The 24,418-nt window shown below is 39.1% G+C and overlaps 1 protein-coding gene across 3 annotated transcripts in view; it reads right to left on the bottom strand.

Moving 5' to 3' along the window:
* si:dkey-96f10.1 (6-phosphofructo-2-kinase/fructose-2,6-bisphosphatase) overlaps nt 1–24,418 on the bottom strand; it is a 133,158-nt gene that overhangs the window by 44,577 nt on the left and 64,163 nt on the right. For 2 of the 3 annotated variants that reach the window (XM_048209452.1, XM_048209453.1), the window contains exons 9-11: nt 23,168–23,314; nt 22,911–23,015; nt 5,523–5,652 (exon numbers count right to left, since the gene is read on the bottom strand). In XM_048209452.1, coding sequence (XP_048065409.1) covers nt 5,523–5,652; nt 22,911–23,015; nt 23,168–23,314 — 382 coding nt within the window. The remainder of the gene's footprint in view (nt 1–5,522; nt 5,653–22,910; nt 23,016–23,167; nt 23,315–24,418) is intronic. The other variant, XM_048209454.1, reaches the window with a different exon arrangement.

Here is a 24,418-nt window from a genome sequence, read left to right as displayed (position 1 = left end):
CAAAAAATTCACAAAATTCTAACCTTTCATTGAAGGAAAAGAATTGAAAATGGGTGAAAAAGCTCATTATGAAATAAATGTTTTTCTCCAATACGTGTTTGCCACAATTATTGGCATCCCTAGAAATTCTTCTGAGTAAAATATCTCTGAAGTATATTCCCATTCACATTTACATTTTTTAGCACACCAGGGTGACTAGGAGCATGAAATTGTGCAGCCATGACTTCCTGTCCCACAGGAGTACAAATATGTGTAAACACAAAGGCCAAATCTCCTTAATCATTCATCACAATGAGAAAAAACAAGTAATATAGTTCTGATCCCCATTTCCACCATCAGGGAAATAATTAAGAAGTTTCAATCAACTAAAGATGTTACAAATCTGCCTGGAAGAGGACGTGTGTCTAAATTGTCCTAATGAGTGGTGAGGAGGAAAGTTTGAGTGGCCAAAGACTCTTCAAGGATCACAGCTGGAGAATTGCGGAAATTAGTTGAGTCTTGAGTCTTGAGTCTCAGAAAGCCTAAAAAAATTACCAAACAGCACCTACATCCCCACAAGTTGTTTGGGAGGGTTTCAAGAAAAATCCTTCTTTGCATATCCAAAAACAAACTCCAGCATATTCAGTTGTCAGACAAGACTGGAACTTCAAATGGGACCGGCTTCTGTGGTAAGATGAAACTAAAAAAAGGGCTTTTTGGCAGCAAACCCACCAGATGGGTTTGGTGCACACATGGATAAAAAGTACCCCATGTCCACGGTTAAATATGCTGCTGGATCTTTGATGCTGTGAGCATATTTTTCTGCTGGAGGTCCTGGACATCTTGTTCAGATACATGGCATCATGGATTCTATCAAATACTAACAGATAAAAAATCAAAACCTGACCCCTTCTGCTAGAAATCCAATAATGGGCAGTGGTTGGATCGTCCATCAGGACAATGATCCAAAACAAACATCAAAACAGACACAAAAATGTGTCGCTGAGCACAAAATGAAGCTTCTGAAAGTGCAGGCATTCTTTTTGTAAACATCCTAAGTTTAGATTTCTCCACATTTAAAACAAGTTTTAAATCGCTCAGTGTATGCTGAACTGTATCAAAATCAGACTGAAGATGACACAGTGCCTGGTCCTGCGTTGGTGCAGAGGAGTAAATCACCATATCGTCAGCATATAAATTAAAATTTTAATGTGTGATATTAGTGTAACAGACACGCCAGGCTCCACCCTCACTCAATCCCAGCGCACTCCATCTCCCGAGTACTAATCACCGCCATCTGCACATCATTATCACCGCAATCACCAGCACTTCAAAAAGCCAACACTCACACACACTCACTATCCGGCTTCGTTGTATGCTACTAACCTATATGCTTACCTCAAGGACTCCAGACGATCTACTTACCTGTCTCCGACGTTTCCAGTTTCCCTCCTGTGTTCCTCCTCGTGTGTGAGTGTCTCCAGTCTCCTGTGATCCAAGTCTCCAGTCTCCTGTGTTCCAAGTCTCCAGCGCTATCCATTCTCTCCACTCCTGCAAGCATCAGCAAGATTTCATCATCATTCTTCACCTTTCATCACCCACACTGCTGTTCACACTCTGCTGCCATCAATAAACTTACCTGTTTGTTTTACATCTGCCTCAGTCCCTTCTGTACTGTAACAGAAGACCGGACCAAACAGCGGATGTCAGCATGAGTCGCCCGGATCCCTTCCAAGAGCTCGTGGATGCTCTCCGTCAAGTTCTCACCAACCAAACAGCACCACCATCCCCGCCGGTCGCTCCTGTCACCCCCGCTCCCGCTCCTTCACCTGTGATGCACGCCAGTCCCATGGCCTGGTCAACGCCCCCTCCGTATTCCAGGATTTCATCCATGAGGTGCTCCGGGAGTTTCTCCATCGGTTTGTCCTGGTCTACATAGACGACATCCTTATCTACTCCCCGAGCCTGGCCGAACATCGCCGACACGTTGCGGAGGTCCTCCAACACCTGCGACAGTTTGATCTCTTCCTCAAAGCTGAAAAGTGCTCATTCCACCAACCCTCCGTCCATTTCCTCGGTTACATCATCGATCACAGTGGCATCCGGATGGACTAGGGGAAGGTGGAAGCTATCAAGTCCTGGCCCACACCATCCACCATCAAAGAACTCCAACGCTTCCTAGGTTTTGCCAACTTTTACCGTTGTTTCATCAACAACTACAGCTCCATTGTATGTCCACTCACCAACCTGCTCCGCAAACAGCCCAAGTCTCTGTCCTGGGATCTCTCTGCCACCAACGCCTTTGAAGCCCTCAAGACCACCTTCACCACCGCTCCCCTCCTCGTTCATCCCAACCTGGAACTCCCTTTTGTCGTGGAAGTGGATGCCTCCACCACCGGAGTGGGAGCGGTGCCTTCTCAGCAGCAGGGGACACCAAGTAGACTACACCCATGTGCCTTCTTCTCCCGCAAGCTCAACCCGGCGGAGGTCAACTATGACATCGGTGACCGCGAGCTCCTGGCCTTAAAGCTTGCGTTGGAAGAGTGGAGGCATTGGTTGGAGGGAGCCAAACACTCCTTCTTGGTTCTAACAGACCACAAAAACTTGGAATACCTGAAGGCTGCCAAGAGACTCAATCCCAGACAAGCACGTGGGCCATGTTCTTCTCCAGATTCGATTTCACAATCTCCTATCGTCCTGGTTCCAGAAATATCAAGGCGGACGCCTTATCCCATATCCATGCCCTGGAGGAGAAAGACGAAGAACCAGAACCCATTCTCCCAGAGTCCATTTTCGTGAGCCCCATCTCCTGGTCGGAAGAAACCATTCCCTCCCCCAGTGCCTCCACCAACACTCCGCCGGATTGCCCTCAAGGCTTGCAATATCTCACCCGAAGACGACGCACTCCACTCATTCACGCTGCACATTCATCACTTGGCACTGGCCACCCGGGGGCCAATGAGACCCTCTCGCTGCTTAAAGAGCGCTTCTGGTGGCCCAACATGGCCAGGGATGTCAGAAGGTACATGCAGGGCTGCAGGGAGTGCGCCATCTCCAAGAGCCCTTGTCATCTCCCAGCCGGCAAGCTGAATCCTCTGCCCGTTCCTGAGCGGCCCTGGTCACACCTGGGAGTGGATTTCATCACAGACCTGCCAGCCTCTGATGGTCACATGTGCATCCTGGTGGTAGTAGACCGCTTCTCCAAATCCTGTCGTCTGATCCCCCTGAAGGGTCTACCCACCGCTATGGAAACAGCTGAACTTATGTTTAACCATGTTTTCCGATACTATGGAATTCCTGAAGACATTGTTTCAGACCGAGGTCCCCAATTTATCTCCCGTGTTTGGAAGGCGTTCCTCAGGAGCGGGCCGTGGGAGGGGGGGTACTGTAACAGACATGCCAGGCTCCACCCTCACTCAATCCCAGCGCACTCCATCTCCCGAGTACTAATCACCGCCACCTGCATATCATTATCACCGCAATCACCAGCACTTCAAAAAGCCAACACTCACACACACTCACTGTCCGGTCTCGTTGTATGCTACTAACCTGTATGCTTACCTCAAGGACTCCAGACAATCTACTTACCTGTCTCTGACGTTTCCAGTTTCCCTCCTGTGTTCCTCCTTGTGTGTGTGAGTGTCTCCAGTCTCCTGTGTTCCAAGTCTCCAGTCTCCTGTGTTCCAAGTCTCCAGCGCTATCCATTCTCTCAACTCCTGCAAGCATCAGCAAGATTTCATCATCGCGCTCTGACAACAGCAGTGATGTCTCGCTCTCATTGAAGTATATGCGTGAGACATCACTGCCGTTGTCAGAGCGCGATCAGACCTCACGAATCGAGTGATGAATGCCGTTAGACATAGTGGTGTATTAGAGGTAAAAAATGATATAAATACTGTTCAGTTTCTCGCACAAACCGATCGTTTCGTGTCTTAGGACATCAATGTGTCGTCACGAGCCGCAGAGTTTAATTTGGATTTGTCTGTCATGTTTTATTTACTCTTATAGTCCAAATTCCCGCTGACTTGCATTATACCACTGACAGACGGCAGCGGTTGCAGTTAAAAATCATCATTTGTGTTCTATTGAAGAAACAAAGACACCTACATCTTGGATGCGCTGGGGGTAAGCAGATAAACATCAAATTTTCATTTTTGGGTGAACTATCCCTTTAAAGCTAGCTAGCCAAGTACAGCACTGGACTAGCCTTTTTTGGCAAGACACCACAATAAACAAGATTTGTACATTTTGTTTGTTCTATTGCCATGTATGACTACTGTGCATCTAACATAATACATGGTAAATGTTGTATTCTAATTAAAAAAAAAAATCGTAAATTTTTCGCAAATTTCTGGAAATTACCACCACAAAATCAGTCATTTTGATCACAAAAATCACAAAAAAATATTGCGAAATCCTGGAGGGACTGTGAATCAAATACTTGATCTACCTTGAAATGATTTACGCTGGAGAAAACATTTAAAAAGTTGTCACGGTTCAAATTATGTGACTCATGAAGTGTACCAGAGGCCACAAAATGTTCATTTAAACAATCTATTATTTTAGCTTTATCCACAATTTTACTTAGTCCTTAATAATACATGATGGAAATTCTGAATTTGATTTATTTACAATAAGATTTTTAATATTTTCCCATTTTTTTTTTTTATTTCGATTATTGGAAGTTTCTGAAAGAAAGTAATCCTAGTGTTGGTATTTTGACACAACGTCTCTATTTAGGGAATAAGGGTTACACTAGTAAACAAGATGTTGTCTTGATTGTACAGCTCTCTTCAGGTCCACCCATAATCCAGCTCAATTGGATTAAAGTCAGGAGTTTGATATCCACATTGTGTATGCATCAAATGGGCAACCAAACATGCGTAAGCCATTTTCTATGCAAACATCAGAATTTTAGAAAATTAAATATGTGTAAAAAGATTTTTTAAATATGTGTGCATATTAAACTTGCTTGGCTTATGTTAATTCCACTTTAAATTGTATTTTTAACAGCAGAAATCATGTTCTGAGAGCAAAATAAATACTTTCTGTTTCCATGAACAAAGAATGTTGCCGTTTATATAGTTGGGGTTCTTTTGCTTTTACCCTTGAGATTCCTTATCATCTCTTTCAGTATTGTATATTGGATTCAAATTTCCACTCCTAGGGAGAGTAGCAACAGTCCTGAATTTTCTCCATTTGTAAACAACTTGTCTTACCATGGATTAACGAATGCCCTGTAATCCCCAGCAATGCAATGTCTTTAGCAATGCTGTTAAAGCCATTTCCTTGGACTCAGATGAACACTTTCACAACACTTTTTATGATTAATCAATGCAGAAATCCAGGGGTGCGTTTCCCTAAAGCATTGTGAGTTAAGTAGATTGTAGAGATCATTGGTGGCTATTGGTTCTACGATCTACTTTGGCTTACAATGCTTTCGGGAATAGAAGCCTGATCATTTCAAAGGGTTTGCAATGTTTTATGTACGGTCCAAGTATTAGAGTACATTAATGTTCCAGTAGTATGTTGTTTCACTCTACCTGCACTTTTGTCCAGGAAGTATGCCAGCAGACATCGCATGACAGCCTGATGACATATGACCAAAACATTCTCCTGGCGCTCAAGCTCCATGATTACAGGCTCTAAACGCTGAACCAGATCCTCATAGGACTGAACACACAAACACACACAAGCAATGAAGTACAAAACAAGGATAAAAACATATTAACCTTTTGTTGTATTATAGGTTGCATTTAATGGACATGAACACAAGGAATTCCTTTGGAGTCATTCTTTATTGTTCTCCAGTTCAAACTCCCTCTTACTATATCTATCCTCTCTCTACTCTCTAAATTTTTTATCTTCCTCTAGTGTTCATACTTAGTAATAACATCACATGCAGACATAACACCTATCAGGGATGTGTTTCCCAAAAGCAGCCTAAGTGATCTCTATAATCAGCTTAGTTTACAATGCTTTTGAGAAACACAGCCCAGGGTAGCATTTCCCAAAAGCATCTTAAGCAAGAAGAAAGACATGCATACAGGTTTAGAACGAAATGAGGGTGAGTTAACCCTCTGGAGTCTGAGGCTGATTTTGGGCCCTGGAGAAGTTTTGACATGCTCTGACATTTGTGCTTTTATCAGTTGATTATAAACATATTAATGACAAAAGTGTCATTACACTGTATTCAGCACAAACTAGGCTACCATAATATGTGAGGAACATGTATGTACATGTTTGTGTTTTTAAAGGAATAATGTTTATGCGTGGTTATTGAAAAAACAAAAAAAAAAAGTAACTGAAACAATACCTCAAAATGCATACTAAATGTTTTTTCACAAGACTTTTGAGAATTGTATATTTTAGTGTAGAGTTTTTGCTTCAAAATGATGTGGAAATGATCCTCCCTACTCTGACACATAAAACATTGTATTGATTTTAAATTTCTAAGACACTTTTTGTTTAGGTAGGGCATATGCGAAGAGGTGTGACTCTTCATGAATAATGAAGTGATTTACACCTGGGGAGATTAAGACCCTGCCCCTAATGAGCCGCATAATGAGCCATTCAGTCAGGAATGTGACTGAGTCAACTAAGAAAATGCAAAGACAAGACATATCATTGTTTTTTTTCTTTTTTATTTAAAATAAAGTTAACAATATAATCCACATATAAACTAGGGTCAAAGGCACATTTTGTGTATACAGGCAAATAAAGGTAAGGTTTATAAAAAAAGCCCACTTTTACACCCTATACATAACCTGCTTGATCACATATAGATAATCTTTGCAGCCCAATGGTCAGTGAGAGGTGGTGAACAGAGAATCTGAACAGTCACACATCTGTGTGCCATTTTTGAAAACAGTTCCTTTTCAACTGAAGACACAAGTAAATGTCACATGCCTGGCATTTCCAAGGTGTGTCTTGCCTTTTACCAAGCTGTACTTTGCAAAGCATGCAGTTCCGACGACCAGCGGTGGCATTATTCCTTGCATTTTGAACATTTTAAAGAGACTCTTAGGAGTGTGTTCATCAGCAGGACGCAGCTGTGGTCCAGGTTCCCGTGCAGGTAGGAATCTCAGAGTCTGTGGAACCATGTCAGTGTCATTATCTGTTTTCCATGACAGAGCTGAATGCCTGTTGCTTGTCTGAATGTTTTTCTTGGCCTTTTTTGCAAGGGGTTTTGGAGCACTCTCATTAGGGCTATAGCTGGAGAAAAAAAAAACAGTGAGATGGTTATTACACAAGGAGCTATACTATTTGCATCATCAATAACTAATACTAATATAATGTTTATTATTGTATATATTAACATTACCAAGCACTAATGCTAATATATTGTGCACGCATAAGAAAGAAAGCCATACAGACACATATATACATACACTACCATTCAAAAGTTTGGGATCACTAAGATTTTTAATGTTTTTAAAATACGTTCTGCTCACCAAGGCTACATTTATTTAATTAAAAATACAGTAAAAACAGGAATATTGTGAAATATTATTCCAATTTAAAATAACTGTGTACTATTTAAATATATTTCACAAAGTCATTTATTCTTGTGATGTCAAAGCTGAATATTCAGCATCATTACTCCAGTCTTCAGTGTCACATGATCCTTCAGAAATCATTCTAATATGATGATTTGCAGCTCAAGAAACATTTCTGAACAATTGTAAACAATAAATGTCTCTTGAGTAGCAAATCCTCATATTAGAATGATTTCTGAAGGATCATGTGACACTGTAGACTAAATAGTACACAGTTATTTTAAATTGGAATAATATTTCACAATATTACTGTTTTTACTGTATTTTTAATTGAATAAATGTAGCCTTGGTGAGCAGACGAAACTTATTTTAAAAACATGAAAAATCATACCGATTTCAAACTATTGAACGGTAGTGTACATAGGCCTACCATATAGTGGGTGAACATGTACTTACTCTTTCTCATTTCCGCCTGTGTTGCTGGGTGCCCTCTTAGTGGGAATTGCAGGTGAATGTGAGAGTGATGGATCCACATTTCTAAAACAAAACAAAAAAACTGTTATTATTAGCATATAAGATACTACTCTCATACCATTAGCTATGCATAACTGACAGGAAATTAACAGGTATACAAGCATGCTGTATATGTCTGTCAATTGGCCATTACCGGACAAAGTGTGCGAATGTGTAAACGTTACAGTCTGCTATATCAGTTAGCACATTTAGTGAATAGCAACACGTTCGCGCATTTCACAACCAAGCATATTTTAGCACATTCACGTCTATCATAATATGCTATTCAACTGCATGCAGTTAATCGATCTAACGCGTGTATCCAACGTATCTATGCATATTAATAACAAGTCGAATATCAACAGAAAAGCATTCTATTTATAAGCATTTTTATGAGATAAAGTTATATAGATAGATGTAAATATAAGGCAAATATATATGTACGCTTATATAAAAAAACACGTCAAATAATTTAAGTATATCAACAGAAAAGCATTCTATTTATAAGCATTTTTATGAGATAAAGTTATATAGAGTTATATAGATAGGCCTAGATGTAAATATAAGGCAAATATATATGTACGCTTATATAGAAAAAACACGTCAAATAATTTAAGTAAAACTAAATCACTTACTCATCAGAAACTGTATCTTCAGCTGGATCAAGTCGCTCTTCAAAATACAGACGTTCATCGTCAGAGTCGTGTTCTTCTTCCGAGGAAAAAGTGAACTCTTCCTCACTGTCCAGGCCCATCTGAAGAGCCTGCTCACCTGAGTAGCGTGCCATCTTCCAAACGCGCAGGAAAGCGAATGAATCTGATGAAACTTGATGCTTTTTAAGACGCTGTTAGGGGCGTTTACAGTTTGCATAGATCGCCTTAGCACATTATATTATGAATAGAGCGCTCTGCGCGTGGGCGGGCACACATTAAAGATAATTAGGTAAGACAGGAGAAACAGTACCTCTCTTTACTTTTATACTGATTACATAAAGGGAGAATATTTTTTTTAGAATTTATTTGTTTCGTTTAAAAGTAGACACTTAAAGCTTTGCAAAGACATATCTCTCATGTCCATGTAGCATGTATAAGCCGTCTATTTTAGTTACTTTTAGTGACGTTTTAGAATGATGTTTGCAGAGACGGAGATGGCAGGACAGCACACCCTGTATATTTTATTTATTTTTAAAAAGCACAAAGTTTTATTTTGATTGTGAGTGTACACAAAAAAAAGAAGACATTCTATAGTTTCATTTGATATATTACTTATGTCTCTATGATAAAAAATGACGGAGTATTTTAAGTCTGTTTTGCTGCAATGTGAAAAAAAAACTGCAAAACGCGCCGGCGCGTTTTTAGACCTCAGAGTGTTAACAAGGACATTAATTGTTGACTGAACTATCTGTCACATACTGTAACACATTGTGTAAACAAGGGTAATAACAAAAATAGGAGTATCACGTGACCTGAGAGTACGATGGCAGCTTAGCTTGGTGGCTCCGCCGACCCCACTCATATTCATTTATATATTTACATGTTTCTAACTAATTGTTTGGCCATTATTTTATGACTTTGTACCTGGTAACAACGATATGTCCTCACGTCATACAAAATCAGCCAGCAGGCAAGTGAATCGTGAACAAACACACGAAACGGATAAGATGGAGGACTCTCTTGCCGCCATGATTGCATCAGCCATGGAGAAGCAACAGTTGTTTATTGAAGCGCAATTTAAAACTCTTCAAGATAGACTTGACAACATTCAGACGGAACTGTCCAGCTGTTCCAGCGGAGTAAGAGAATTGCGTGATAGATATTCCAGCCTGAGCAGCAGGGTTAGTAAGACGGAGAAAAACTATGACAAATGTGCCGCGAAAATGGCAACCTATGAAGAGAAACTAGCTGACATGGAAGACCGGAGCCGCAGGGATAACATTCGCATTGTAAACTTACCGGAAGGCGTGGAAGCTTCGAATCTCGTGTCCTACATCTCAGATTCTCTACCAGTATGGTTTCCTTCATTGATCGGCGTAAAATCCGAAATAATGAGAGCTCATCGCATCGGCCCTTCTAACAACACAGACAGGCCTCGTACGGTGATTATGAAGCTGCAGCGCTAAACACTGACCGAGATCGAATCCTCAGGGCGTCGAGGGAATCTCCTATCAAAGTCGATGGAAAAGACATCAGATTCTCTGCGGATTACAGTGCGTTTACCATCAACCGTCACCGTGCTTTCTACGAGGTTACAAACAAGTCTCAGAAAATGGGCTTCCAGACTTTTTTGTTGTATCCGGCACAACTGAAACTGATCGACCCAGCACATCTTTAAGTCTCCTTTGGAAGTTGAGGACTTTCTGAGTGGTTTGGCCGCACAGAAGAACGTTGATGTGTAATGTAACAATGTATTTGGTGCTTGTGTTTCTACTAGAATTCTCAAGGTACTTGTCAATGTGAAGTTTAATGTTAACATTAGACTTATTTGGCCTATTTGGTATGTTATTGCTGTTCTTTTTAGCAATCAGCAAAATAGCAAAAATCTGTTAAAAGGAGTGGGTGGGTGGTGATATTGGTTCTGCCGCCTTTCTCTGGGTCACGTAGTCCATTAGTTGGGCATTGGTTCACCCTTATGTGTGTTTGCTTTTTCTCTTTAATTTACTATTATTTTTATTGTTTTGTGTTTATTGGAAGTGGTACTTCCAGATGTTCTAATGTTTCTGTGGGAAGTTGGTTGTCCATGGGCATTATGGTGACCAGGGTGAGTGGGTATTTTTCCCTCTGTGGTATTAGGTGTGGTTTGATAACTCTGTTTATGGCTTTATGCTTGTCAGTTCTTTTGCTTATGTCATTTTACAGTAATAATATATGGCAACAGAAACCTTTCACATAATTTCCTGGAATGTGAATGGCCTGAATGGTCCCATTAAGCGTATGGCCTGCCTTGATTACTTGCATAGACATCATTTTGACATAGCTTTCATTCAAGAATCGCATCTGAGGAAACCAGATGTCCAAAGGTTCTCTAACAAGTTTTATTATGTAGCTGCATCATCCTCAATGGATAGTAAATCACGTGGTACACTTGTAGTAATAAAACAAAAGCTTTCTTTTCACATCTTAAAAATACAGTAGTGAGGATGGGAGAGTATCATATATTAAAGCATGTATAGCAGGTCATAATTTTGCATTGATTTCGATTTATGCCCCTTCTCAGTTTGATCCAAGTTTTTTTCCTGCTCTTACTAAAATTCTGTTGCAGATTCAGGATTGTTTTCTTATTATCGGTGCTGATATGAATGCGGTAGTGGACTTATCTCTCGATCGTTCTTGTTCACAGAATATTCCAACACAATCTTTATCGCCTGCTAATCTATGTAAATTCATGTCAGATTTTAGCTTAACCCTCTGGAGTCTGAGGCTGATTTGGGGCCTGGAGAAGTTTTGACATGCCCTGACATTTGTGCTTTTTTCAGTTGTTCATAAACATATTAATGGAAAAAAGTGTCATTACACTGTATTCAGCACAAACTAGGCTACAATAATATGTGAGGAACATGTATGTACATGTTTGTGTTTTTGAAGGAATAACATTTATGCGTGGTTATTGAAAAAACAAAAAACTTAAGTCACTGAAATAAGGCCAAAAAAAGTATAGTAAATCTGTGTTTACAATACTTTAGGGTATTGTAGGTTGTAAACTAGAGTTTTTGCTTCAAAATTATGTAAAAATTATGCTGCCTACTCCATCATATAAAACAATATATTGAATTAGTTTTTGTAAGACACATTTTTGCCAAGAAACACAGTATGCGTGGAGGCGTGAATCACCACTGAATAATGGGCCATTCTCACCTGAGAAGACAAAAGAATTGGATAGTAATGAGCTGAAATGACTTGCATATTAATGAGGCATTTCAGTCAGGTAGGCTGTGAAAAAAACCTTCTGTGATGTCTCAAGCTCATCATGATATATGAAACATACAGAAAAATATTATTACAATATAAAGTAATGGTTTTATATTATACTTTAAAATATAATGTATTTCTGTGATGCAAAGAGTCTGAATATAGGCTTTTAGTTTAAAAGCATGCACATTTGGAGAAATATTGGATTCTCATATGCTTATGTCAATTTTCTATACAGAGGAGTTATATTTATTTACTATTCATTGTCATTACTATGAGCGCTGGTGTTTTCAATTCATCCTTGAAGTCGGAGGGCGCTCTCTGTGCATTTTTAGTCCACAAATTCATCTAAAAGAAGAAGAGGCTATTCCATGAATGGAGTTTCCAATTCATACTGCAGCCGGAGGGCGCTAAAGAAACAAAAACTCATCTAAAATTCATCTATAGAAGAAAAGAAAACAGGAACTAACTGCATGTCTTCTAGAGCTCGCTAACCATGACTTTTACATCCAGATAAACACTTTTCAAGACAATAAATACACGATTGAGACGATGAATGCATGTATTGCCTCTGAATTTGCGTCTGAATAGCGCTCGCTCTGTAGGCGTGGCCGCATTAGCGGATAATGAGCTGAATCACGGACTTCTGACATGGCTCTCTTTTCATACAGATTACATAAACACAGAAGGTTTGTTTTCGATTTGACTTACATGATTTAAAACCTGACATCTTAACGTTTTTTTAGACATAAGTTTAATTTTTCTGTGATTAGTATTCATTAAGTTACAGTTCATTTTCTGAGAACTATCAGATTGGACTTCGTTCAGAGGGAGAGGAGAAATCACGCATCATGTTAGTTTTCTTTATTTTACAAAAAGCACAACATTGTGTTTTTACTCTGAGTGTATACAAATAAAAGAAGATATTCTATAGTTTCAATTGATATATTACTTATGTCTCTATGACAAAAAAATTGAGTATTTTAAGTCTGTTTTGCTGCAATGTGAAAAAAACCTGCAAACCTGCAAAACGCGCCGGCGCGTTTTCAGACCTCAGAGTGTTAACTTACAAATGTTGGCTATTCAAATGTTTGTGTGGAGTGTGAAAGCTGAATCGTAGCACACTTACTGTATGACAGCTAACATGGAGGCACCGGTGCGATCACTTGCACTTAAAATTACTGTCATTTTTAGTCATACAGATAAGAGTAATACATTTTTTGAATCTGTGAAGAGTCTAATTTTATTTGTGTGCACTCACAATAACAACAAAACATTGTGCTTTTGTAAAATAAGGAAAGCAAACAGGGTGCTCTTTCTGCAGTCTCTCTCTGTGAACTTGAGCGTGCCAAAAAAAAAAAAGAACCGAAACTCCATTGTAAACTTGCCTCACAGATATGAAAAATATATCTATAGAAAGTGAAATGTCTAGTTTTAAATGAACTAATTCAAATGGAAAACAAATATTCTCAGGTTATGTAATCCATATGAAATGTGCACATAGGTGCGTCCACTATACCGCGGAGATGACAAGTCAGCATTGTCAACTTCATCGCTGCAGCCGAAAATACAGAAAACACTAGTTTATCAATTAATTATTAAAATGTTAAAGCAATGTTCTTGCTGTTTTTACCCCACGCTCTCATACTCGCTCTCATACTCATTACTTCTGCTGGTGCGCTGTGGCAAGCTTTGTGCGTGCACTTGAATGCTGATTAGGCTACGTAGGCATTAAAGGATCTTTATTATGATTTATATGATTTATTAATAAACGTGTTAGAGGACTAATCGCTAAAAATGAACAACTACTAGGGCTGCAGGATTAATCGTATTTTAATCGCAATAATGATATCTGCTTCTCTCGATTGATTAAAAATAATAAGCACGATATTGGCTAGCTCATTATTTATCCTGAAAACGTGTTTTTTATTTGTCATTTGGATTATTTTTGCATTGGTAACAAGCCTCCAGTAGCGATCTCTGCTTGTGGTTGCCAAATGCAAAGAGCTTAAATCCCCCAATAGAGCTTTTCCCTTAAAACAGGGCTGTCCAACCCTGCTCCTGGAGGGTTACTGTCCTGCAGATTTCAGTTCCAACCCTGCTCCAACATACCTGCCTGTAATTATCAAGCAACCCTGAACACCATGATTAGCTGGTTCAGGTGTGTTTGTTTCAGGTTGGAGCTAAAATCTGCAGGGTGGTAGCCCTCCAGGACCAGGGTTGGACACCCCTGCCTTAAAAGGATACGCTTTCTTCCCGGTGTTTTACTTAATCTGTGCAATCTGGGAACCCTATGCAAGCGCTCCCTCTACACTCAGGACATGGATCTATTAAAGCCTCTCTGAATTGATCAATGCCTAAGCAAGTGGGACATTGTATATGAGCATCCATAAGATCCTTTGGACTTGAGCAGAGAGAGCATGAAGCTGCCATAACTTCCCACACCAGTAAATGAAAACCCCCTGGTCAACCAATAGGGTTATAACAAAAATTAGAAGCAGAGAAAAACAGCAAATTTGAATAATAAGGTGTTACAGTTGCTACGGTAACCCTCGTCAAATGAGTATTGCTCTGGTTCACCAATGAGTGTTTGTATAAAGTAGTCGTCTAAAGATAAGCAATACTACACGCAGTCTGACAGAACCCTGGTTAACCACTGAGTTCACGTGAAACACTATCTGGTCCGATGAATAAGTCTAATGCACGTAACGATAATCATATATAATTCAACATATTTGTCTTGACCATATTGTCACAGTGATTGCAGTTGCCACATCTGTAATTTCCTGCACTAGAACATAACCAAGTACTTTATTTTTTTAGAGTGAAGATGCCTTCTCACTAATCTATCCTTAATTGTAGGTGCTTTCCAAAACACATAATTCTATTTGCCTCTGTACTATACTGTCACAAAATAAACCGAATTATCTGAATGTTGTGATTTTTGTTTTTGTACTAATAATTAATCTCTACTTGTGTTTTTTGTTTTATTGTATGCCTTGTTAATCACACTGTTTTGGTACCCTCGTTCCTGAAATCTTTGAGTCATTTCTTGGGCCCTGAAGTCAAAGTCCTCTTCCTTGTCACAAATTTGTTTCAATCTCTGGAACTGTCCAAAAGGGATGTTGTCAGTATCTAGAGGGTACATAGATATGTCAGGGACATATCTATCTGCTCTTAGAATAGTGTTTCTGTCAGTTTCTTTTCTAAAAATAGTTATATACAATACACCATTACTTTCCTTAAATATTTTTAAATCCAAAATATTTAAAATTTATCTAAATTTATGTGAAAAATCAAGACTCAGTTTGAAATTCACATTGGTTTTAAGTATAAATGAAAAGCCAACAGATCTACCTCTGAACCTGACCATATCAAAATGATATCTATATATCTACCCCACCACATCACATTCTTTAAATATGAATTTGAATCAGAAAATACAAATTTCTTTTCCCAAAATCCTAAAAAAACTAATTTGCATAATTAGGGGCAAAATATGCACCCATTGCTGTAGCTTTAATTTATTTATAGAATTGATCTTGAAACAGAAAAAAGTTGTTATTCAATGTCCATTCTGCTAGTTGCACAATAAAGCCTGTCAGTGGCTTTTCAGTAGATGATCTCTTATATCTAGATAATATGATAATGCTTCTAGCCCTTCATCTTGGTCTTGTTTGTATACAGCGATTCAACATCCATAGTCACCAACATGATTCAGTATATTTCCTATTTAATACATGAGTTGTAATTTGAATAAATTAAGGAAGTTCACTAACCAATGGTTTAATAAAATAATCCAGTCTTTCTGGATCTATACACTGAAAGCTACTACATTTCCAGATTTAAACGGGGAATTAGATTAGACTTAATTTCATTAATGATACTTCATTTTATGTATGATACTGTATTTGCATATATATATTTATTATATGCAATTATATATATATATATATATATATATATATATATATATATATATATATATATATATATATATATATATATATATATATATATTTATTAGGGGTGGGAGAAAAAATAGTTTTTTCTCAGATGCGTGATGACGCTGCGTGTGCTTTAGAAACACACAGATTCTGCTTTCTTCCAATTCCTCACACACATACACCACTCGAACATTCAGTAAAATAATCTTTCATAAAGTTCTGAAAGATTGAAGCGAATTACAATGACATTCCCAGGCTTCACTGCACAGGATGCGCTGTGAGAGACGCGTGCTTTGTTTGATGTTGCTGTGCACGGTCTCGCCCGTCGGTATTTTCCTTACAAATGCTCTACGAAGGAATTCATTTATGTAATTTGAAATGCAGTGGACTTATACGTTTAAAATATGAAATTCACTTACAGAAGGCTGCTTTTGATTTCAAATGCTAACGCTTTGTTTGTGAAGAGTGCTCGCGTATGTGGCTGTGTGCAACTCCATGTAAGTGGTTTAATGTACTTGCATCTCAAAATGGATTTAAAATGGCGCAAAATTGTAAATGTAAACAGCCAGTTTTGTCTTAAGGGATTAAATGGACAGGGCAAACCACATTACTTCTTATATTTGAAAAGATCGTGACTCCCAGAATCAGAATCGGATCGTGAGGTGACTAAAGATTCCCACCCCTAATATATATATACACACAGTATATATATATATTTTTTTTAATTATTTAGTTTATTTGCTTATTTAGTTTGCTTGCCGTTTGTGGTCTGCTGTGCACTCGATTGGGCTCTGTGGTGAACATCAAGTTATCATCGAGTGTTCCTGTTTGTCGCTTGTGGTCCTGGAGTTTGCACTTTTTGGACGATGTTGTGTTCAAACTTCAAGGTGCAGTTTGACGCGGTTTGCTTGCATGAGGGACTGTTTGCTGCATTTTTACTCTACGGTTTCTGTTGCACAGACAATCTAGTCATTTAATTTTATCTGTCTCTATCCGGATTATGCATTTTATTTCAATACCATGATTAACTGTGATGTTTGATATGTACACTGTATTGTTTCTTTGTATTGTATACTGTGTTTTTTTGTGTCTATGTTTTGTTTGTAAAGCGCTTTGAGCTCTGGAAAAGCTCTATATAAATTAAACTTATTATTATTATTTTATTTTATTTTTTTTATTTGAACATATAGTACTTGGTATAATTATATATTTGGTGAGACGTGCGAGCCTATGGCGAGAAAGCCCACCAAAGGGGACGGGGCATCTAGCTATATAAGCAGACATTCTGGCATAGGATCCTCAGATCAATTCGACTGAAGTGACGAATCTGAGGTTATAAAACCTAGTAAAGGTGGACGGCGAGGACAAGGACCACGATGAGGCCCTACCTCTAGTGGAGTGGGCTCAAACTCCGATGGGGCAAGGTAGGCCTATTGAGGAGTAACACAGAGCAATTGCATCAACAATCCAACGCAAAAGTCTTTGCTTCGAAACCAGAAGACCCTTGGTGCAGCCGTCGAAGCATACAAGAGTTGTTCCAACTGCCTGAAGGAGGCGGAACGTGCTATGTAAATTCTTAATGCTCTGACAGGGCAGAGCAAATAGGAATCTGGGTCATCCCCAGAGGGAGGGAGTGCTGAGAGTGCAACTTGTGAGCAGTCTTCTGAGGCAAAGAGGTCGACTACTGCCTTCCCGAAGATCTTCCAAATTTCTTGAACCATCTGGGGGTGGAGCGCCCACTCCTCTGACGGGGCATTGCTCCTGGACAGCATATCTGCTCCCTGGTTCAATTTGCCCGGGACATGCGACGCTCTCAACCTGTGTTGGACATGTCTGTCAAGACAACCTTCCTTCTGGAAACCATTACCAGTGGCACACCTTGTTTGAACCATAGTGGGTCCATTCCTCCGACTGGGCCAGCACGAACCAGTCGTCGAGGTAATTCAGGATGCGGATCCCTGTCTGTTTCAGAGGGAAGAAAGCTGCGTCCATGCACTTCGTAAAAGTGCAAGGAGCTATGGACAGCCCGAACGGAAGGACCGTATATTGATACACCACACCCTCGAAAGCAAATCTCAAGGATGGCCTGTGATGGTGGACTATCTGGATGTGAAAGTATTTCAGTCTTTCAGGTCCAGTGAGAAAATAGTCCCCTGGGCATATTTGCACAAGGATCTGTTTCAGTGTAGTCATTCTGAACTTCCGTCTCATGAGGGAATGGTTCAGATGTCTGAGATCTAGGATGGGCCTGAGGCTGCCATCTTTTTTGGGGACAAGGGAGTAACGGCTGAAAAAGCCTGACTTGGTCTGAGACGGGGGAACCATTTCTATGGCTCCTTTTGCCAGCAGAGACATCACCTCGGAGCGTAGGATGTGGGCATCCTTTGAATTCATGCTAGAATTGGAGTGAATAACACCATTTTATAATCCCCAACACCCAGCTTGACACTCCAGGGATGGCCTGCCAGACCTCAGCCCACATGGCAAGGGGTTGGATCAGATCGGACGACAGGCCGCTGCACAGGGGCCTGGCGTTCGCGATAGGTGGAAGAGGAAATTTGCTCTCTTTTTGAGTATGTTTGTATTTTATTGTACTCTCTATAACAGCAATAGGCTGCATGGGCAATATTTACAAACACATTGCTTCCAACACCCGGAACCGAATGAGGTGGCAGGAGGCATAACAGAGGCAGTTTGCAGTGAAAGCGGTCTAAACAACACGCATAGAGGTTTTGCATTTTACAACAACACTAGAGAAATAAGCTCTTTGAGAGTGAATATATTCCATGAGTCTCACCTGATTCAGGGAAGAACATCATGTCATATTTGGCTGAGCGCTGTCAGCATTGAGCTTGCTCTTGCGCTCTCATAGTGAGAGCACTCGAATTCAATGAACGCGGCTTGCGGGGGTGGAGCCGGCAAGTGACACACTCAGAGGCTTGGCATTTTACAACAAATGCCGGAGAAATATGCTCTTTCAGAGTAAATATATTCCATGAGTCTCACCTGAGTCAAGGGAGAGTGTAATGTCATATTCAGCTGAGCACTGTCAGCATTGAGCTCGCTCTCTCAGTGAGAGCACTTGTCCTCAATGAACACGGCTTGCGGGGGTGGAGCCGGCAAGCGACGCTCTGAGAGGCTGGCATTTTACAACAAACGCCAGAGAGATATGATCTTTCAGACTGAATATATTCCATGATTCTAACCTGAGTCAGGGGAGAGCGTCATGTCATATTCAGCTGAGTGATGTCAGCATTGAGCTTACTCTCGCAGTGAGAGGGTTCGTGCTCAATGAACGTGGCTTACGGGCACAGGGCATGCAAACAACGTGCTGAGAGGCTCGGCATTTTTCAACAAATGTCGGAGAAATATGCTCTTTTAGAGTGAATATATTCCATGAGTCTCACCTGAGTTAGGGGAGAGCGTCATGTCATATTCAGCTGAGCGCTGTCAGCATTGAGCTCGCTCTCGCGCACTCATAGTGAGAGCGCTCGTCCTCAATGAACGCAGCTTGCGGGGGCAGACCCGGCAAATGTAACTGGTAACAGCGAAGAGATGATTGTCGTCACTGAAGGAGAATGATCTGAGGATCCTATACCAGAATGCCTACTTATATAGCTAGATGCCCCGCCCCCTTTGGCGGGCTCCGGTGGGCTTGGTTCATTTATTTCTCCTGCACGAACTAATGGCCGTGCAGTTTCACTGCGTTATTGAAAAAAGGCTTCAGTAATCGGAGGAAAAGGAGTTCCCCATATGCGTCTAGGGACGCAGTACGAGTGTAGTATCGAAAGGGAACTATACTTTCGATTGTGTGCATATCCTATACCACATAATCAGGTGTTTGTCACATGACTAAGTAATTGCTGTTTAAATGAACTCTGATTGTGTTTGTTGCTCACACCCTGATGAAGACTCATTAGCCGCAACGCGTCTGTGAGAGGTTACATGTCACCTGTTTTTAAATGGCTAAGCCATGATTAAATAAAGGCTTTTTTTTAATATCTTTTTTTCTTTAATACTTGAGTGCCTTGGATTGATATTTTATATGAGTTGAACTATCCCTACACCCAAAGAGCACCGAGTTATGGAATTCACACCCCGTGCAGCACTTGTTGCACTTCTTGTTTTATGGAACTGTATGAATATTTGAATCCTACGGATTCCAATCTGAAGTCTGACTTGTAATCAGTGTTAATTTCGTTAACGAAAACTATGATGAAAAATGTTCGTTGACGACCTTTTTTTCCATGACTAAGACGAGATGATTAGAGACGACACCAATTTAATTTAACGATAACGTCAAGTCAAGTCAAATCACCCTTATTTATATAGCGCTTTTTACAATGCAGATTGTGTCAAAGCAGCTTTACATTGATAATTGGTATATAATTTTCCTTTTAAAGAATAGTGTCAATGCAGGCAGATCAAAAGCACTGTTGAATAAATGTCAAGAATACTGTTGAATATCAAATGTCAAGTCAAATTAAATTAAATTAGGGCTGCACGATTAATCGTATTTGAATCACGATAACGATATCTGCTTCTCCCGATTGATTTTAAATAATCGTCACGATATTGGCCCACTCTATGAAAATGAACATAATTTGGAAATATTGGAAGTAATATTAGGAGTTTCGCTGTTTTATCTTTTGAAGTTCCTAAAGGTTTTACCAGTTTTCATAATGTTGATCAGCTAGAAATGATTGTTCTTTGCTTTACAAATTTGCCGGGCAATTTGAATCTGGTTTGTCTTATTGCAAACGAATTTTGTTGCTTTAAAATCTAATGTGAATACATATTACAAAGCGCTCACCAAAACCATGTTTTGTATTGATTTACCATCTAACGAAGTTATCATAGTTGGTTAAATTAAGTCGTTGTGCCACCTACAGGCCTTTTGGGTGAATTGTAGGTTGGTAAAGAACTTGCAAAATAGCCATAATTACATTACTCTTTTTGATAGAATAAACGTAATTAATAACGTGACTAAAACTGCACGTTACGTACTCGTTGACGAAAAAAGACGAGACTGAAATGTGGCTAAAAGACTAAACCCTTGACCAAAATCACTCTTTTGAAATCACTTTTTGTTTTTGTCGAATAAAAGAGACAAATATTACAGACTGTCTTTACGAGCGGTCACGCTTACGGCTGCCAGATTTCCAGAATTTACCCCGCCATCAGAGCTTTTCTGTTAAAAGAACACGTTTTACTTCATCTTTGCTATCTGGCAACCATACACACGAGCCCTCTCTAGAAGCGCAGATGATCTGAAAACACAGTCAAGTAAGCTAAAGTTCAGCGATCTTCATTTGAGATTTTCTACTTAAATGAATGTGTCTATAATGCGCTGCTCATTTACTGACTAAATCTGGGAACAAAGTTTAGGCTGATATCCAGCAGTGGTTCTCAAACTGACGTACGCGAAAAGTGCCATTCATTTTATTCTACTCCACCTTAAAATAACATGAAAACTGAACATGTATTTCTAGCAGGTAAAATGTCGTATATACACGATATTCAATCAGATTACCTCATCTTTCGCGGTCAAAACTGACTGCACCCATACAAGCCAGCATCGCAGCATTAGTGCTGTTCTCGACAATATAACATTACCTTTGTAAAAGTGGGGATTTAGTACTTACTAGCATGAAGTACAAATATAGACACAGACTGCATGTAGATTTAAGATTAAAACTCTCTTCGATACAAAAACATACCCTTCTGCGAGATACTGTTTTTAATGTTGATCATATTATACCAGCAAAAATATTGCCCTAATATAATATATAATTTCCTGAATATTGATTTTATACAGTTCAACAAACAAAAGGGTAATATGTACATTTTAAAGAGTATTGTCAGTATTTTTGCTCTATTTTGCAATGAAAGCCACAGCAGAACTGCAGCACACAAGCTGTGTTTCGTGAACGAATCTGCGGCTTTGAACGAATCGTCAATGATCATTCATAAATACCGCCACTTGCTTTGATACTGAAAGAATGAATGACTCGATGATTCACTCATAAAAACAGTGACTTACCGCCACTTACTGGCGGTTTTAATGTAATATTTAAAAGTATCACTTCGTTTTTATCATCATTGTATTTATTGCATTTTTTTTTATTTTTTTTTTATATTTAAGGCATTATTTATTTAAAGGTATTTATAAAGGTAAAAAAATGCATTGGAAAAATCGATTTAAGAAGGTTATTGTCCCTTAATGGAAATGTATAACTGCAGTCTAAGTGGAAAAGAGAGGGTACACAGAAGGATGTTAAATCCCTCAGGGGGTACGACACTCTAGAAAGTTTGAGAACCACTGAAAGAGGATATATAGAACTGCACAAGTGCTACTGCTAAGAGTGCAATGTCAATACAGCCTGTTACCTTGATTCAAATTTTCATAAACTTACATGAATTGGTCTAAAGAGAAACATTAAGACTATTTCGTCTAAAGATAGTCTTGATAGTCCTGAGCCTGGTTTCTCCTGAGGTTTTTCTTTCCAATCTGTCACTTGATGGAGTTTGGGTTCCTTCATTTACTTGCTTTGTTGGAGACACTAAATGTTCAACAATATTATTGATCTGACACTGTTGTATGAGTACTGCTTATAAATTAAATGAACTAATTTAATAATTGATTATCTTTACAACAGAACTGAATCAACACTGAACTGACTTCAGCTGAACAATAACTGAAATACATCATTTTCCTGTTATCACTGTAAAGCTGCTTTGAAACAATCTCTATTGTATAAAGCGCTATATAAATAAAGGTGACTTGACTTGACAAGGGTTGTGTTAGTGATCAGAGAGATTATAATGTGTCACTAATTAAAGACTATTTGAAGATATCAGAAAGATATAATTTGTATATGGGAGCATATACATAATTGATAAAAACTAAACCCAGAGTCATTTACATTATTTTGTTGAAATTTATGCATCATCAAATCTCAACAAATTACTAACAAGTAAACATAAAAATGTAAACTCTAGCGGTGAACTAATGCACATGCCAGCGACCTACAAGTTCTTCACGTCTCTTGCAACAATTTACTCACCTCACCCTTTGGATAGCGGTACCGGTATTTGTCTTGGTCTCTGAGTGCAAACTCCTCAGGAAAGTGATCTTGAATCTCTTCGTACGTCATCTCCTCACAAACACCCTGCACATGAACACATGCACTTCTTGTCATATATATCTCATCCAAAATCAAACACACTGCAAAAGAACCAAAACAAATGGAAACTGTGGCTGTTGATCAGTGGGCACTGCATTCAATCTCATATGTTTATTTAGAAACAGGACTAGACTCACGGCATCAATTTCATTCAGTGCTTTCCATTGCTCATAGGGCACTCCAATCGCCTCCGCAGTCTGGATTGTTCTCCTCATGTGACTTGTCCAGATCTTCAGGTCCAGGATGTACTGACCCCTAATGTATGTCCCTAAAGCTGCAGCAAACTGACACAAATAGGACTTCTGATTAGAATTAGTGTCCAGTCAAGTCACCTTAGCGCAAATAGCACTTTATACAATACAGATTGTTGTAACCCTTTAATTGTCACCGTCCGGCTAGCGGGAAATTTGCCATTATATACTTAAAACATTAATATCTTAGTCCAGTGGTTCCCAAACTTTTTAGTGTGGAGTACCCCCTGAAGGGATTACCATCCTTCTGCGTACCCCCTCTCTTCCACTTGGACTGCAGTCACACCTTTACCATTAAGGGACAATATTTGCCCCCTAAATTGATTTTGATCCAGTGCATATTTTTACCTTTATGAATAACTTTATCAAATAATGTTTTAAATAATTATAAAAATGTTCAATTGATTTTCCAGTGCATATTTTTTAACTTTATGAATAACTTTAAATAAATTTTAAATAAAAATGTTCAATAGAGAACATAGTTTTACCATCATTTTATGCAATGATGGTAAAACGAAGTAAAACTTTTAAATATTAAACTAAAACCGCCAGTAGGTAGCAGCAAGTCACTGTTTTTATGAGTGAGTCATCGAGTCATGCATTCAGTAATGAAGCAAGTGGCTGTGAATGAATCATTTACTCTCACGGTTCACGAAACACAGACGTGTGTTGTAGTTCTGCTGTGGTTTTCGTTATAACTATTATTTAATTGCATTAAAGAGTAAATACAGACAGTACTGTGTTTAAAATGTACGTTTTTTTATTTTTTTTTACCTGTTGTATAATAATGTCACGTTTGCAGTTCATGTGGATATTTGGGAACAATTGCGTTCTTGCTCGTTATCATCATTAAATACAAGAACTCACACAAGATATCGAAATTAATCCACTCTCTGTGTCTATCTGTTCTTCATGCGAGTAAAGGTGCATTGTCGAGAACGACAGTAAATTAGTGCAATTTAAGGCAGCAGACTGCACACAATCTATCATATGCATGCTGCTTGTGTGGAGACTGCAAATGATGAGGTAATTTGGTTAAATGTACTGGATTTACAGCATTTTGGCAGTTAGAAAAACATGCTCGGATTTAATATTATTTTAAGGTAGAATTACATGAACTACTCAGCATTTTGTTCG

This window comes from Megalobrama amblycephala, linkage group LG12, assembly GCF_018812025.1.
Source record: "Megalobrama amblycephala isolate DHTTF-2021 linkage group LG12, ASM1881202v1, whole genome shotgun sequence".
NCBI classification, from domain to species: Eukaryota; Metazoa; Chordata; class Actinopteri; order Cypriniformes; family Xenocyprididae; genus Megalobrama; species Megalobrama amblycephala.
The sequence above is the reverse complement of the archived record's forward strand: the minus strand, read 5'-3'. Positions and strand labels throughout refer to the sequence as shown.